The sequence below is a fragment of the Lithobates pipiens genome, unplaced genomic scaffold (assembly GCF_037356315.1).
Source record: "Lithobates pipiens isolate NorthernLeopardFrog02 unplaced genomic scaffold, aLitPip1_a1.2 Scaffold_19, whole genome shotgun sequence".
Classification (NCBI taxonomy): Eukaryota; Metazoa; Chordata; class Amphibia; order Anura; family Ranidae; genus Lithobates; species Lithobates pipiens.
Window position 1 is genome coordinate 71,143,067 of NW_027507764.1, and position 16,388 is coordinate 71,159,454.

A 16,388-nucleotide genomic window follows, 5' to 3' on the forward strand; every position below is an offset into this window, starting at 1 on the left:
GAAAGTATGTCATTAACAGAATCTTGGCCTTTCTCCAGTCAGGCCTAGAAATGAATTTGGCCATAAGCACCATCAAGGTGCAGATTTCGGCCCTGTCGGTATTTTTTCAAAAACCTCTTGCATCACACTCCCTAGTACGGGCTTTTATCCAGGGGGCTATGCGGATAAAACCGCCAGTTAAACCTCCGGTATGCCCATGGGATCTGAATTTGGTTCTCTCGGCCTTACAGGGCCAACCATTTGAACCTTTGCATCTGGCTTCTTTAGCTCTCTTGACTAAAAAGCTGGTCTACTTAGTAGCCATATCCACGGCTAGAAGAGTATCAGAATTGGCAGCTCTTTCCTGTAAAGAGCCCTATTTAATTATCCATAAGGACCGGGTGGTTATGCGTCCCAACGGGTCCTTTCTACCTAAGGTGGTTTCGGGTTTCCATCTGAATCAGGATATAATCCTACCATCCTTTTTTCCGAATCCTCAGTCCATAGAGGAAGAGTCTTTACACACTTTAGATGTGGTTAGAGCAATCAGTCTTTATCTTCAAGCAACTGCTCAGATAAGGAAAACTGACTGTTTATTTATTCTGCCGGAAGGCCCTAGAAGGGGTCAGGCAGCGTCAAAGTCCACTCTCTCAAGGTGGATCAGACAAGTTATTTCTCAGGCCTATAGCTTAAAGGGGAAGATTCCTCCTTTTCAGGTGAAAGCGCACTCTACTAGGGCTGTCAGTGCCTCTTGGGCAGTGCATCACCAGGCCTCCCTGGCTCAGATCTGTAAGGCTGCGACTTGGTCATCAGTCCACACATTCACCAGATTCTATCAGGTGGATGTCAGAGGGCAAGAGGATATCGCCTTCGGGCGCAGTGTACTGCAGGCTGCAGTTTAGGTCCTCAGGTCCCTGGCGGTCTATTTTTATGATCTGTGTCTCCCTCCCCTCAACCTGAGCATTGCTATGGGACATCCCACTATGTAATGAAGCTCCTGTGTCCCGTGATGTATGATCAAGAAAATGGGATTTTTATATACAGCTTACCTGTAAAATCCTTTTCTTGAGAGTACATCACGGGACACAGGGCTCCCGCCCCTCTTGGGTTTTACGTGGTTTCTTATTGCTTTGCTACAAAACTGAGGTGCCTCCCAGATGGGAGGGGTTATATAGGGGAGGAATTCTCTTTAATTAGGGTCAACCAGTGTCCAATCACCAGAGGTGCCTATATAACCCACTATGTAATGAAGCTCCTGTGTCCCGTGATGTACTCTCAAGAAAAGGATTTTACAGGTAAGCTGTATATAAAAATCCCATTTTTTTTATTCTGGTAGTCCTTTGCATTCTGGAATATGGAAGTTTTACTTGAGAATGAAATTTTTGACTCCATTGTCACCAATCATTTTTACTTTTAGACTAAGCCGTTATCTGCCAGTGTCATGGATGAGACAAAATACGTGGAGCTGATGATTGTTAATGATCACCTGATGGTATGATATATTCAGTTATTAATAAAGAATATATGGACATGGCATAAAATAATTGCATCTATCTATCTATCTATCTATCTATCTATCTATCTATCTATCTATCTATCTATCTATCTATCTATCTATTTATCTATCTATTGTGTGTCTGTCTGTTTTTTCATCTACTGTATGGTACATCTCTGTCAATTCCTCTATATACCTATTTATTATCCTTTATACCCATATACTATATCTATTTACTAGCTATATATCCAGGGCTTTTTTTTTTGTAAGAGAATAGGTGCAGATACTCCAAACCGGGCAATGCAGGGGAGTAGTAAAGCAGTTCCAAATGGTGTGTATGGCTAGATTGCAATGAAACTGGGAGGGTCTTTTGGGGCCATGATTTAAAAAGAGTTTACTGTCTGTAAACTTGGCACACATATGCCACAATCCTTGTACCAACACAATATGCTGAGCCACCTACAAAAGTCTAACAGACATGCACAACACTCAAAAAAATTTAACTCTTCTATTACATATTCATTTTTTAGCATACCCTATAGATAGAAGAACTTCATAAGAAGGCGTGCTGTAAAAATAACTCCCCCCCAGAATTGGTAGTTAGAGAATGAAAATAAAAAAATAAAGCCAGCCATAGATGGTTTCGAACCATGTATAGGCTGGCAGAATGTACCCAAGTTGATCGATCAATCAACTTGGGTACAACCACCCTGTTGGATTTTACATATGATTATTGCTAGTGGCTATTATAGCCTCTAGCAGTAATCACTGTGTTCTCCTAGTGGGGGTGGCCTCTGTTCTGTCAAAATAGCCAATTCGTCAGAAACCCCAACTACTTGACTGGAGTCTGGTGCATGATATTATGAGCAGAGATTGTTACTCTGCCCCAATACTAGCTAACAAAACGGCCACCTCCAAGGTGGCGACAACTTTGTCTTCGTTAGCCGCTGTGCTGTAAAAAAAGCTAAATCTTCCTGTACTGGACTTTATTCGGTTGCCAGTGTGGTGTCCAAACAGCAATTAGTCAAAATCTCCAATTACTGGTGGTTTAAGTGACGTGGTTAGTGTTTCTGACGAGTTGGCTAATTTGACAGAACACCTCCTCAGCCCCCCCTCCCCGCTAGGAGAACACAATGGCTCCGCGGGAGCGATTTCCCTATCAACACTGACTGTGTTGATAGGGGAATTGAGCAATCTTATTTTCCATGGTTGCAGGAAAGAAAATTGCTCCATCTATGGTTGGCTTAACCCCCCTCCAACATTGTTGTTCATTGGCTGGCTGTACAAATAAACCTCCCCTGGCACTAGTAGTCAGTGGCAAGCTTGAACAATAGCTCCCCCACAGTATTAGTCAATGGCTGTAAGCGGGGTCATCATAAGAATTATTGGGGCCCCCTAGAAAAGTTCTCTAGTGGGGAAGCTGTCCCTTTTATATGCTGGTGGTCTAAAAATCCACCACTTACATTTCCTGCAGTCATGCACAGCTCTCTCTTCACATAGTAACCGTGCATGCCAGAGCTGCTGTCATTGTGGTATCAGTGCCAACTCCACACATTACAGAGCACTATGTGGAGCCAGCATGCCTGGGCATGCCTCTCCCTCTGATACCCAAATGCCCTCTTCTGGTTATCAGAGGGAGAGTGTAGCAATTCTGCAGCAGCAGGGAGGCTGGACAAAGGCTGCAAGATGGAGTGGTGCAGGAGGGTCTATCTATCTATCTATCTATCTATCTATCTATCTATCTATCTATCTATCTATCTATCTATCTATCTATCTATCTATCTATCTATCTATCTATCTCTCTCTCTATCTCTCTGTCTCTCTGTCTCTCTGTCTATCTATCTATCTAGCTATCTAGCTCACATATCTTTAACTCTTCTTGCAGTATAAAAAGCACCGTTTATCTGTTGGCCAGACAAACAATTACGCAAAGTCTGTTGTGAATTTTGCAGATATGGTAAGTGCCATCAAAAAGCCTTGAATTTATTTAAAACCTGTTTGCAGAAGACTTCTTATTGTTGTGTCATTAACACCTACTGTAAATCATAGGCCCGTTTTTGCTTCTGCTGGGCTACCTGTAGATGTGATCTCTGATCTGACCAATCACTGTCCAGTCATAAAACCATTGTATATCAGTGGGGGTTACTGGCTCAGTAATCTTAGGGTAAAGAAATCAATAGTCCAACGTGAGTTTAACATTCAGCGGCTGTAGTTCCTTGGAAGATGAGGCCAGTGCCAGCGGTGCCTGATTGATGCACACACACTCTCACTCAGCGGGCACAGCCATGGGTGTATGTGCCACAATCATTCTAAAGAAAAACCCCACAGTGTTGGATTTTCTGACCTTGCATCTATAACAAGCTCTGCATTGATTTGCTGTGTTTGCTTTGATTTAATCTAATTTGCTCTGATGTTTTCTTTTGAAAATCTCCAAAATAAGTGATGGAAAATTCTGCAGTTAGAGGGTGGAAAAGGATAAGGAGAAAACATACTGTTTTTTAGCCGGATGTCTAATCTACAATAAAGCAGTATTTGCAACCCCTCAGATAATTTTTTAAAGTGGTAGAAAACGGGTACAGTTAAAAGAAAAAAAAAAACACCTGTAAAGCAATTGCATAATGTGCTAGTGTGCAATGCATACTAGCACATTATGAAGTACTTACCTTAGAACGAAGCCCTCCAGTGGCAGGCTGTCACCGCTGACAGGACTTCCATCTTGCCCCGGTCTTTCTTCCGGGTATGGGCACCGTGGGGGGAAGGGGGGGTTGGCGGATTAACTATTTTTATATTACTGGGTTTAGAAATATTTTCAGTTAAAATTAGAAACTTAAATGGGCTCAAAATGGGGCTTTCCTGTATCTGCATGATCAATCTTCTGACATCATCAAGACGAAGTCAGAAATCATATGCCTTTCCTGGATGTGAGGAAGCCGTGGGACAGTCAATTGCAGGAGCATAAGGGAATGGAGAAGAGTGCCAGGGGGAGAGGAGGATCACATAAGTAAAAATAATTTTAGAAGCCCCCTAGACCTAAATGCTCATTTAACCCATACAGTGGAGGGGCAGTCCCACTGCAAAGTAGCATTTTCTCCGGAGATTGGGTTTACCCCCTTACCATTTTAAGAAATCTAAACTCCAAAACCATTTAATAGGCTGACTGCAGTTGGCTGTCATAGTGATCACATGATCCTACCAGATCCCTTTCATCACCGTATGATAGGAGCTGTCGCCAGTCACAGTGCTGGGGGCTGCCTGATTGAGCACAACTCCAGCACAAAACAGTGATGCACATATGTGACAGCGCAGAATAAAGCCCGCCTCTGTGCTGTCACATACTGTATATGCCGGCAGGAAAGGGTCGTACTGTGTGTTCAGCCGCAACAATTTGTCCGAGTGTTGGACACAGAGTAAGATTGGGTTAAAACTTCTGTGAGTTTTCTTACTGCTATCTGGGGCTCCGTTATGGAGATTTGCTCTTACTTCCTCGACTCTGAATTGGACCCTTCTGGTAGCGTCAATCTCCTGTGCCCCCTGCCAAATTGTGTTGTTCAATCAAACGGTCTATGGGTCACTACAGCACAAAGTACTGACATGAAGGTCGAAGGGCGCAACTGAGCACAGTGGGGTACACATGTTTCCGAACCCAGCAATGCCTGTTTCAGAAGAAACACAATCAGAGGAGCAGCATTAGGCAGAACAGGAGAATTAAAGTGGTTGTAAACTCACAAAAAAAACCCTGCAAGACAAAGGCATAATGAGCTAGTATGCACAGCATACTAGCTGATTACAAAATACTCACCTTAGATCGAAGCCCCCACAGCGGTCCCAGCACACTGTTTGCCCGGGGACATGACCCCCAGAGTTACTTCTGAGTATCACGGGCTCCGGCGCTGTGATTGGCGCGATGATGTGACTCATACATATATATGCGTGGGAGCCACCGTTAACGGCATGTGAGCTAAAGCAGTGGCACAAGCGAGCCGTCGCTTCAGTGTTCCGATGATGCCGGCACATGCTGATACAATGGATATCTCCTAAACCATGTAGGTTTAGGAGATATCCACGGTAGCTATAGGTAAGCCTTATTATAGGCTTATTTGTAGTAAAAAGTGGTTGTAAAGGGTTTACAACTACTTTAAGTATTTACAATGTTCTTTACAGGTACTTCTATTTAAAGTATATGTAAACCCTTAAAGTGGTTGTAAACCCTTACAGACCACTTTAACCTACAGGTAAGCCTAGATTAAGGCTTACCTGTAGGTGCAAGAAATATCTCCTTTAACCTGCACGGTTAAGGAGATATTTTCCTAAAAACACGCACCAATGCCTACGGCGCATGCGCGCCGTAGACAGCAGCACAGGCGCACTGAGCATGCCGTTAATTAAGGCGATCATGCCGTCACTGACGGCTCCTGCGCGCTTGCACCGGAGTGATGTAATCGCTGCTCCGGCCAGTAACAGCGTCGAAGCAGTTATACCCGGAAGTCACTCCGGGTATCATGGCAGCGACGGAGGAGGGGAACGAGGGTCGCTTCGGGGGCTTCGATCTCAGGTAAGTAATTCATAATGAGCTAGTATGCTATGCATACTAGCTCATTATGCCTTTGTCCATCCTTCAGCTGCAGGTACACAAAGGGGTGGGGATGCTCAAGATATCATTGACCTGATAAGGCCACATATCAAAGTCAAGTATACAGTGCATACGGAAAGTATTCGCATCGCTTCACTTTTTCCACATTTTGTTATGTTACAGCCTTATTCCAAAATGGATTAAATTAACTATTTTCCTCAAAATTCTACCAAACAATAGCCATGATGACAACGTGAAAGAAGTTTGTTTGTAATCTTTGCAAATTTATTAAAAATAAAAAATGAAAAAAAATCCCATGTACAGAAGTATTCACAGCCTTTGCTGAATACTTTGTTGAAGCACCTTTAGCACCAATTACAGCTTCAAGTCTTTTTGAGTATGATGCTACAAGCTTGGCACACCTATTTTTGGGCAGTTTCTCCCATTCTTCTTTGCAAGACCTCTCAAACTCCATCAGGTTGGATGGGGAGTGTCGGTGCACAGCCATTTTCAGATCTCTCCAGAGATGTTCAATCGGGTTCAAGGCAAACCCACAATTCAATTCACATAAGTGTGAACCCAGGCTCAGGGATACGTTTTTAGGTGTTGGTTAACCACTTTAGCCCTGGAAGGATTTACCCCCTTCCTGACCAGAGCACTTTTTTGCGATTCGGCACTGCGTCGCTTTAACTGACATTTGTGCGGTCATGCAACGTTGTACCCAAACAAAATTAGCGTCCTTTTTTTCCTACAAATAGAACTTTATTTTGGTGGTATTTGATCACCACTACGGTTTTTATTTTTTGCGCTATAAACAAAAAAAGAGCGACAATTTTGAAAAAAAAAGCAATATTTTTTACTTTTTGCTATAATAAATATCCCCCCATAAAATATATAAAAAAACAAATTTCTTCCTCAGTTTAGGCCGATATGTATTCTTCTACATATTTTTGGTAAAAAAAAAATCGTAATAAGTGTATATTAATAGGTTTGCGCAAAACTTATAGCGTCTACAAAATAGGGGATAGATTTATGGCATTTTTATTATTGATTTTTTTTATTAGTAATGGCAGGGATCTGCAGTTTTTATCATGACTGCGAAATTGCGGCGGACACTTTTGACACTATTTTGGACCACTGACATTTATACAGCAGTCAGTGCTATAAAAAGTACTGATTACTATGTAAATGACACTGGCAGGGAAGGGGTTAAACACTAGGGGACGATCAAGGGGATAACTGTGTTTCCTCACTGTGTTCTAATGGTAGGGGGGATGGGATCACGAGAACATGAAAGAGATCACTGCTTACGATGACAGGGAGCAGTAGATCCCTGTCATGTTTCTAGGCAGAACAGGGAAATTACTTGTTTACATCTCCTCGTTCTGCCTCTCCGTGTCGCGATCACGGGCTACCGGCAGACATCAAGCCCGCGGGAGCCGCAGGCACGCTCACCCGTCTCACGGCAGGTGCACGCCCACTAGCCCACGATTAAAAGGGGACTTACAGGTACACCCATTTACGCAGCCGTGCTATTGTACCGACGTAGATCGTCGTGCGCTGATCGGCAAGCGGTTAAAGTTACATCAAGCTAAATGTGGCTGCTCGCACGTAATAGTTAATGGAATGATTACCTGCAAATGATCGTTCCTCTATGCAGACAGTCTGCCTCCAGGGCCAATCATATTCAGATAATCCTTCGCTGAGTAATTACATGCGAATGGCCGCAATTAGCTGCAGAAGCTTGTCAGACTCCCATTGCTTTCAAAAGAGCTGCTGCTTCTTGAAGTTCCAGTCTTTGGGTGCTTTCCCTGTGTCATCACATACAATGCAGGGCTGATAACCCTGTATTGTACATGGGGGGAGCGGGCAACTATGGGCGAGAGCCACTTAGAAAGAAGGCTGGCGGGACCAGTCACATTGCTGGAGTGAGAAAAAAGGTAAGTAATACAGCCTCTTCTGCAACCTTTTGGACTTGAAAAGCATTTAACCCTTGCAGTCTTGGGGGGCCCACATCAAGGGTATTTTTTGTTAAGCGATTCCCCTCAAATTTCTTTAAAATATCTATAATTATATGCAAATAGTGATATTGTGACAGTTGATGAAGTGAAGCTGTGAGATATGGGATCAGCAATTTGTTTTTAAAGTCTTAGGCTCTAGTGACCCTCTTCTTGACTTCTCTAACTAGTGAGTCATTGATCTGAAACAAGCATGTGCCCTATAAAGTCTATAAGTTTGAACTCTTGTTCTGGTTCCTTGTTCCAGGTACTAGATAAAGCCAATGCCAGAATGACAGCCCCAAAGCCTGCGCCTTTGAAAACAAGGCAATAATGGTAGTGCCCCATGCTGCTCTTTTTACAGGTTTACTTTAAAGTGGAGTTCTACTCAGAAAATGAAGTCCTGATAGATCACTTCATGTTGTCCTCTTTTGCAGATATAGCTGTAATGTAAAACATTACAAAATATGCCTATACTGTTTAAAATCCAGTAATGCGTGGTTTCATATTGCTTCACACAGCCAGAGTTGTCTTGTATTTTGGGTACTGTGCCAATAATCTGTGAGCCACTAGAGGCCAATCCACTGACAGACTAAAGATTTACTACTAATCGGGGGGGAAGCAAACAGGAATGACAGACTGTGCTGAGGGAACACAGATTAGGAGGGGGAGGAAATCAGGAGAAGTGACAGGACAAACTCTGCTGCCAGGGAGACACAAAAGGGTTAAAGGAGTTGTAAAGGCAGAATTTTTATCTTAAAGCCTTCTGTGTGTAGCAGCCACCCCAGCACCTCCCTAATACTTACCTGAGCCTAATCTCTGTCCAGCGATGTCCACGAGTCCCTCGGCCCTCCAGAACTCTCCCTTCTGATTGGCTGAGACACAGCAATCAGGAGAGAAAGGACACGTGGAGCTGCAGCTTGACTCGGGTGCCCCCATAGCAAGCTGCTTGCTGTGGGAGCACTTCACAGGAGAGAGGCCAGGAGCAGAGAAGAGGGACCCGAGAAGAGGAGGATCCAGGCTGCCCGTGCAAAACCAATTGCACAGAGGAGGTTAGTATAACATGTTTGTTATATAAAACACAAAACAAGACTTTACAATCACTTAAAGCCAGCTGTAGATGGTTTCCTGCATCAACACTGACTATGGTTGCAAAGAAAGAGAATCGCATCGTCTGTGGCCTGCCTCAGGAGGGTACAGCCCACACTCTTGTAAGGGGCCCCAGAGTCTAGAAGGGCCCGGCTGAGTCAGCAGCTGCTGCTGTGTCACTGACATTGGGCTCTTTGCTGCCACCTCTGGTCAATTCCAGCATGTGCACTCCTCGTGTGTTTTGCACAAGAGCTGGGACAAGGAACAGCACCTTCCAAGTAAGGACTAATGTACAACTAAAGAGGAACGAGGGTGGGGTGGTGTACATGTGTGTGTCTGTGTATATATGTGTGTGTGCCTATGTGCATGTGTACATGTGTGTCTGTGTACATATGTGTGTGTGTGCATGTGTGTACATATGTATGTGTGCATGTGTGTGTCTGTGTACATATGTGTGTGTGTGCCTATGTGCATGTGCACATGTGTGTGTCTGTGTACATATATGTGTGAGTGTGTATCTGTGTGCATGTGTGTGTCTGTGTACATATGTGTGTGCCAGTGCATGTGTAAATGTGTACTTGTGTGTGTGTTCATGTGTGTGTGCCTGTGTTCATGTGTACATGTGTGTTCATGTGTGTGTGCCTGTGTTCATGTGTACATGTAGCGTGTGTCTGTGTACATATGTGTGTGCCTGTGTATGTGTGTGAGGGGGGCTTAGAGCATACAGATGTGAGGGGGGTTGAGAGGGTACAGATGTGAGGGGGCTGAGAGCATACAGGTGTTGGGGGGCTGAGAGTTTACAGGTGTTAGGGGGGCTGAGAGCACATGGGTGTTATGGGGGCTGAGAGCACATGGGTGTTAGGGGGGCTGAGAGCGTACAGATGTGAGGGGGGCTGAGAGGGTACAGGTGTGAGGGGGCTGAGAGCATACAGGTGTAAGGGGGGCTGCAAGCGTACAGCTGCTGGTTTGTGATGTCTCTTTTGGGCAAAATATAAATATGAAACACTGATGACTTATAATACACTGTTCATTTTCATATATGACATTGTAAGTGTTAAAATAAAAGGTGTGTGCACAGAAGGACTTGATGGGATGGCTAGTGGGCGGATTCGGTGGGACGGCCAGTGGGCAGGCCCTGGGGAATGTTGGTGGTCAGGCCTGGGGGGGCCAGGCCTAAAGCTGTCTAAGGGGCCCCACAATATTTGATGGCTGCCCTGCTTACATGGATATTGTCTCATCATATCTCCCTGATATTCTCTCCTTTCTACTTTGGCAGGCATCCTGTGAATGTCAGTACAGTAAAGCTTCTGTCAGGCTTCCTTTTTAGCAGAGCCAAGACATACAATGCAATCAAGGCTAAAATTGTGCACTTTTTAATTACAGAGCGACATACAGATTTTGAGACTAAGGAAAGGGGAGTGCACTCAATAAGAAAGTGTCTGCTCTGGGGATTAACAAAATAGCAGCCTCCGGCAAGAAGAGGCAGGAGCATCCCTGGAGGCAATTTACAGCCCACACTAATTTTGGTAGCATAATTAATAATGTGGAATGTAGGTTCTTTGGCTAAAGAACATTAATTGTTTTTCAAACTGTTATGGGTAAAGTTACGCTTTAAGCTACAGAGTCTTGTGTTCTCTGCGCAGTAATTTGTATTTGTACTGAAGTGACGTCTTTCTAGCAGCCCTGACAAAGCTCTCTCTCTCTCTCTCTCTCTCTCTCTCTCTCTCTCTCTCTCTCTCTCTCTCTCTCTCTCTCTCTCTCTCTCTCTCTCTCCCCCCCATTTATGTACTAGCTATATAAGGAGCAGCTAAACACGCGGATTGTGCTGGTCGCCATGGAAACCTGGGCTGATAACAGTAGAATTAGCATTGATGGAAATCCTCTCAAGACGCTAAAAGAGTTTATGAAATACAGGAGGGATTTTATCAAAGACAAAAGTGATGCTATACATCTCTTCTCGTACGTAATGTTTATTCTGTGCCTTTTATGCTTATTTTTTTTCTAATATATAGGTTATGAAGAAAGTGAGCACAAGTTGTCAAATGGGACCATCAGCAAGGTCCCAGAATCTAGCTCTTTTTTTTTTGTTTTTTTTAGATATGGGTCATTTTCTGAAAATTGAGGCAGAAGGTTTCGAGGCAACTTATGGACTCTTCATGGTACAGCAAGGACTACAGTATTTATATAAAAAAGTATACATTTACGACAAAAAAAATCATCATTAAAATGGTCCTATAGAGAGAAAATATGCAATACACAGTATCAGATCTCTGAAGAGGAACTAGACACTTGGACACATGTCCACCCATACAGGAGGACCATAGAGCTTGTCCTATGTCAGTTCAACCTCAACATGTTTTTCGCAGTGTGGCCGCTTCTTCAGGAGTATACTTCAGAGGATAATGTATGTGAACATCTCTGCAAAAAACAGATAATAGATGATCGAGTTAGGGAACAAACAACATATATGTATAGCATGGATATGTGTCCAAGTGTCTAGTTTCTCTTCAGAGATCTGATACTGCGTATTGTATATGTCCCTCTATAGGACCATTTTAATGATGATTTTTTGGCTTAAATAAATGTATACTTTTTTTTAGGGCTGTAGAAATTAAAGATTAATTCCTCTATTAATCGATTAATTGTTTTGATTGATCAAAATTATTTTGAACGGTACTCACCTCTCCGCCGGCTTCCGGGTCTTCAGGGAGTTCCGTTGGAGATCCAGTGACATCACGGACATTGACGTCACTGGACTCCTCCCCCCTTCCCCAAGTGCCTCCGTCTGCTAACGAAGGGAAGGGGGGAGGAGTCCGGTGACAGCGAAGTTCTGACTGAACGTAACGCGAAGGGGGGAGGAACTACGCATGACGTCACCCGCTGCTGCCCTACGGAACTAACATGATTGTCGGCTTTACATGCTGTGTTTTTATCATCTTTATGTGAGTAGTTTGTGTTTGAACACAAACATGAAATCTTATACTTAAGGCTTCATGCACACGAGACGCAGATGCAAACTCTGCTGGACACATGTTTTTAAAAGCTGAAACCGGCGTTTAGAAACGCGCATTTTGCCGCGATTTTTACCGCGATTTAGCGGCGTTTTACCGCGTTTGCGTCTAGAAGCGTTTAGTTAAGCTAACATCATAGACCCTCCCCAGCTCAAAAAACAGTATTATTAACTATTTCAGCAATTTTGTGAGACCAGAGTGAGTAGCAGCAGCTGTGAGAGCTGCAGTGTACTTGTATTTAGCGTGTCACTTGCCACGGCACCTGCCACAAGTTGTGGATTGTCCACTTGCCACGTGACTTACCACATCATCTGCCACAAGTTGTGGATTGTCTACTTGCCACGTCACTTGCCACATCACCTGCCACGTCACTTGCCACGTCACCTGCCACAAGTTGTGGATTGTCCACTTGCCACGTCACCAGCCACATCACCTGCCACAAGTTGTGGATTGTCCACTTGCCACACCACTTTCCACGTCGCCTGCCACATCACCTGCCACAAGTTGTGGATTGTCCACTTGCCACGTCACTAGCCACATCACCTGCCACAAGTTGGGGATTGTCCACTTGCCACATCACTTTCCACATCACCTGCCACGTCACCTGCCACAAGTTGTGGATTGTCCACTTGCCACGTCACTTGCCACGTCCCCTGCCACGTCACCTGCCACAAGTGGATTGTCCACTTGCCACATCACTTGCCACATCACCTGCCACAAGTTGTGGATTGTCCACTTGCCACGTCACTTGCCACGTCACCTGCCACAAGTTGTGGATTGTCCACTTGCCACGTCACTTGCCACGTCCCCTGCCACAAGTGGATTGTCCACTTGCCGCATCACTTGCCAAGTCACCTGCCACAAGTTATGGATTGTCCACTTGCCACGTCACATGCCAGTCACCTGCCACAAGTTGTGGATTTTCCACTTGCCACGTCACCTGCCAGGTCACTTGCCGTGTCACCTGCCAGGTCACTTGCCACGTCACCTGCCACAAGTTGTGGATTGTCCACTTTCCACGTCACTTGCCACTTCACCTGCCACGTCACTTGCCACAAGTTGTGGATTGTCCACTTGCCACATCACTTGCTACCTGCCATGTCACTTGCCACAAGTTGTGGATTGTCCACTTGCCACGTCACTTGCCACCTGCCATGTCACTTGCCACAAGTTGTGGATTGTCCACTTGCAATTGCAATTGTTTAAAATATTTTTCTAATGGTTTTTCATCATTTGCAATCATTTTTGAGATTTTTAATGTAAAAAAAAAGGTCACCTTTAAAAACGCTTATAAACGAAAACGCGGCAAAACGCGGTAGCGGTGTTTTGCCGTGTTTTACCGCATTTTGCGTCTGAAACGTGGAAACTTTTGCGTCTGAACCCATTTTTTTGCTTCTGGAAAAACGAGGTTAAACGCAACTGCATAAAAATGGCAAAAAACGAGACTGTGTGCATGGACACATAGGATAACATTGAATGAGTTCAGGAGCAGTTGAAAAAAGTGTCCAACTGCATCTGAACACGCGTTTAACTGCGTCTCCTGTGCATGAGGCGTAAGCAGTGAGCACTTAGATCTTTTCTTTCTACCCATGACCTGGTGTCCTTGCTGAGATCTAAGGAGATGTGAGAGAATTTTTTGGTCCGTGTTAACCCTTTTGATACCCGCTTGCATGACCACCTGTTTGTACAGGGGTCCATGCCATAAGGTGAGAGTGATTAGTTAGAACGGAGGTGGAGGGATTGTCACGCTACTGTGGGGAAAAAATACTTACATCAGTACTACAGTTTGAATTTAAAACGTATTTGTGTGAACTGTGAAGTCATGGATTCTGGAAACGAACTAGTGTCGGGTGATTGTATATAGTGTATACCACATTTACCACTGACTAATGCAGAGTTGCAATGCAAGAAGATCAGCTAAAAGTAGTTGGATCTGTATGTGTGTTATAATTAATCATAATTAGTTGATTAATCAATTTTAAAAAAATCGATTAATTGAGCACAAAAATTTTAATCAGTAACAGCCCTACTTTTTTTTATATAAATATGTATGTGAGTCCTTGCTGTACCATGAAGAGTCCATAAGTTGCCTCAAACCTTCTGCCTCAATTTGCAAGTAGATTGGATGACGGTACATTATGTTTATGTTTTCAGTTTAGTAGCAATATTCTTTGGGTAATTTTCTATCAAGATTTATTGAAAATTAATAAAAAAATACATAAATAAAAAATATTTTCAGTACATCTCTACAATACATACACATTTCCCTGTGTTCTATCCCTTTAAGAAACAGAAAGTGTGCTTCTAACTTCTTGTTTAAAGCAGAGTTCCACCCAAAAGCTCCGCTTATCTGTCTCCACCCCCACAACCCCTACTTCCGGTGCCACATTTGCCACCTTACGGGGGGGGGGCAGGTACCTGTCCTGGCAAGGTACGTCAGAGTTCGGCGCCCCTCCTCCTTCCCCCACCTCTGGGCCATTCAGAAAGCGCAGTGTGCTTCGCGCATGAAACTAGGGAACCAGCTGTGAAGCCAAAAAGGCTTCATTGCTGGGTGTCCTTACTACGAATGGCGGTGTCAGCACCCGAGAGCTGATGGAAATATTGGTTGGGGTGCCGACATCACTGGAATCAAGGACAGGTAAGTGTCCTAATATTAGAAATCAGCAGCTACAGTATGTATAGCTGCTGACTTTTAATTCTTCAGTGGGGGGGGGGGGGGGGGGGGGGGGGCTGGAGCACCGCTTTAAGCTAACACATTGGAGTTCATTTACTAAATCTGGAGAGTGCAAAATCTGGTGAAGCTATGCATAGCAGCCAATCCGCTTCTAACTTCAGCTTGTTCAATCAAACATTGACCAAAAAACAAAACTGTGAGCTGATTAGTTTTTATGCAGAAGATTTATGCAGAAGATTTTGCACTCTCCAGTTTTAGTAAATCAATCACATTGCCTATACTGCACTGAAATCCAAAGCAGCCCTGCCTGCTGGACTACAGAACTCCACATACAGTGTTCAGCATAAATGAGTACACCCCAATAGATTTGTCAGAAAACCTTTCAGAATAAACATTTCCTATGGGACTCTATACTACAAAACACTCCCACAAATGCGGGTCACTGATTGCAAACCAAGATTTGTTAATTTGCACACACAAAAAAACTAAGTAATTTTTTTTTTTTATTCAAGACCATGTTGGAAAAATGAATGCACCACAATGAAAGTCTTAGGAGCAAAGAAATATTTTAGACAACAAGAATTCAACTGCAGGCGAGTCTAATTATTCATTAACCTCTTGCTGACCTGCACATGTACATTTAATGCGGGGAGACGGCTCCTTTGCGCAAAATCACATACAGGTACGGGATTCTGCACTTCTGGGTCTGCGAGGTGCACGCGGTGTCTGCCAGGCAGATCGCCATTTTGCTAGTATGGAAGACAGAGGTCCTGTGTTTTGGCTAAGCAGGAACAAGGATCTCTGTCTTCCCACAGTTAAAGCATCTCCCCCACAGTTATCAAGCACCCCCTAGGGATACATTTAACCCTTTGATCACCCCTGATGTAAACCCCTTCACTGGCAGTGTCAAAAGTACCGTGACAGTGCATATTTTTTAGCACTGATCACTGTATTGGTGTCACTGGTCCCCAAAAAGTATCAAAAGTGTCACTTAGTGTCCGATTTGTCCACCGCTATGTTGCAGTCCCACTATAAATCGCTGATTGCTGCCATTACTAGTAAAAAAAATGTTTTAGAAAAATTCCATGAAAATATCCCATAGTTTGTTGGTGGTATATATTTTTTGCGCAAACCAATCAATATACACTTATTGTTTTTTTTTTACCAAAAATATGTAGCAGAATACACATTGGCCTAAATTGATATAGAAATTAGATTTTTTACATTTTTTTATTGGATATGTTTTATAGCGGAAAGTAAAAAGTATTGTTTTTTTTTCACAATTGCAGGTCTTTTTTTGTTAATAGAGCAAAAATAAAAACTGCAGAGGTGATCGAATACCACCAAAAGAAAGCTCTATTTATGGGAAAAAAAAGGACATCAATTTTATTTGGGTACAGCGTTGCACTACCGCGCAATTTTCAGTTAAAGTAACAGTGCCGTATCGCAAAAAATGGCCTGATGGGGAGAGGGGTAAACCTTCCAGCGTTGAAGCGGTTAAACAGGTGTCCAGCAGACAGTTGATTATAAAAGGGTGTTACTTCACAAAGAAAACTCCTTTTCATTTCATTCT

General features: G+C 43.6%; 1 protein-coding gene across 9 annotated transcripts in view; it reads left to right on the forward strand.

Annotated features, from left to right (window-relative positions):
- ADAM22 (ADAM metallopeptidase domain 22) overlaps positions 1-16,388 on the forward strand; it is a 462,480-nt gene that overhangs the window by 306,492 nt on the left and 139,600 nt on the right. For all 9 annotated transcript variants that reach the window (XM_077490871.1, XM_077490878.1, XM_077490879.1 and 6 more), the window contains exons 9-11: positions 1,397-1,471; positions 3,360-3,431; positions 10,923-11,089. In XM_077490871.1, the coding sequence (XP_077346997.1) occupies positions 1,397-1,471; positions 3,360-3,431; positions 10,923-11,089 (314 nt within the window). The remainder of the gene's footprint in view (positions 1-1,396; positions 1,472-3,359; positions 3,432-10,922; positions 11,090-16,388) is intronic.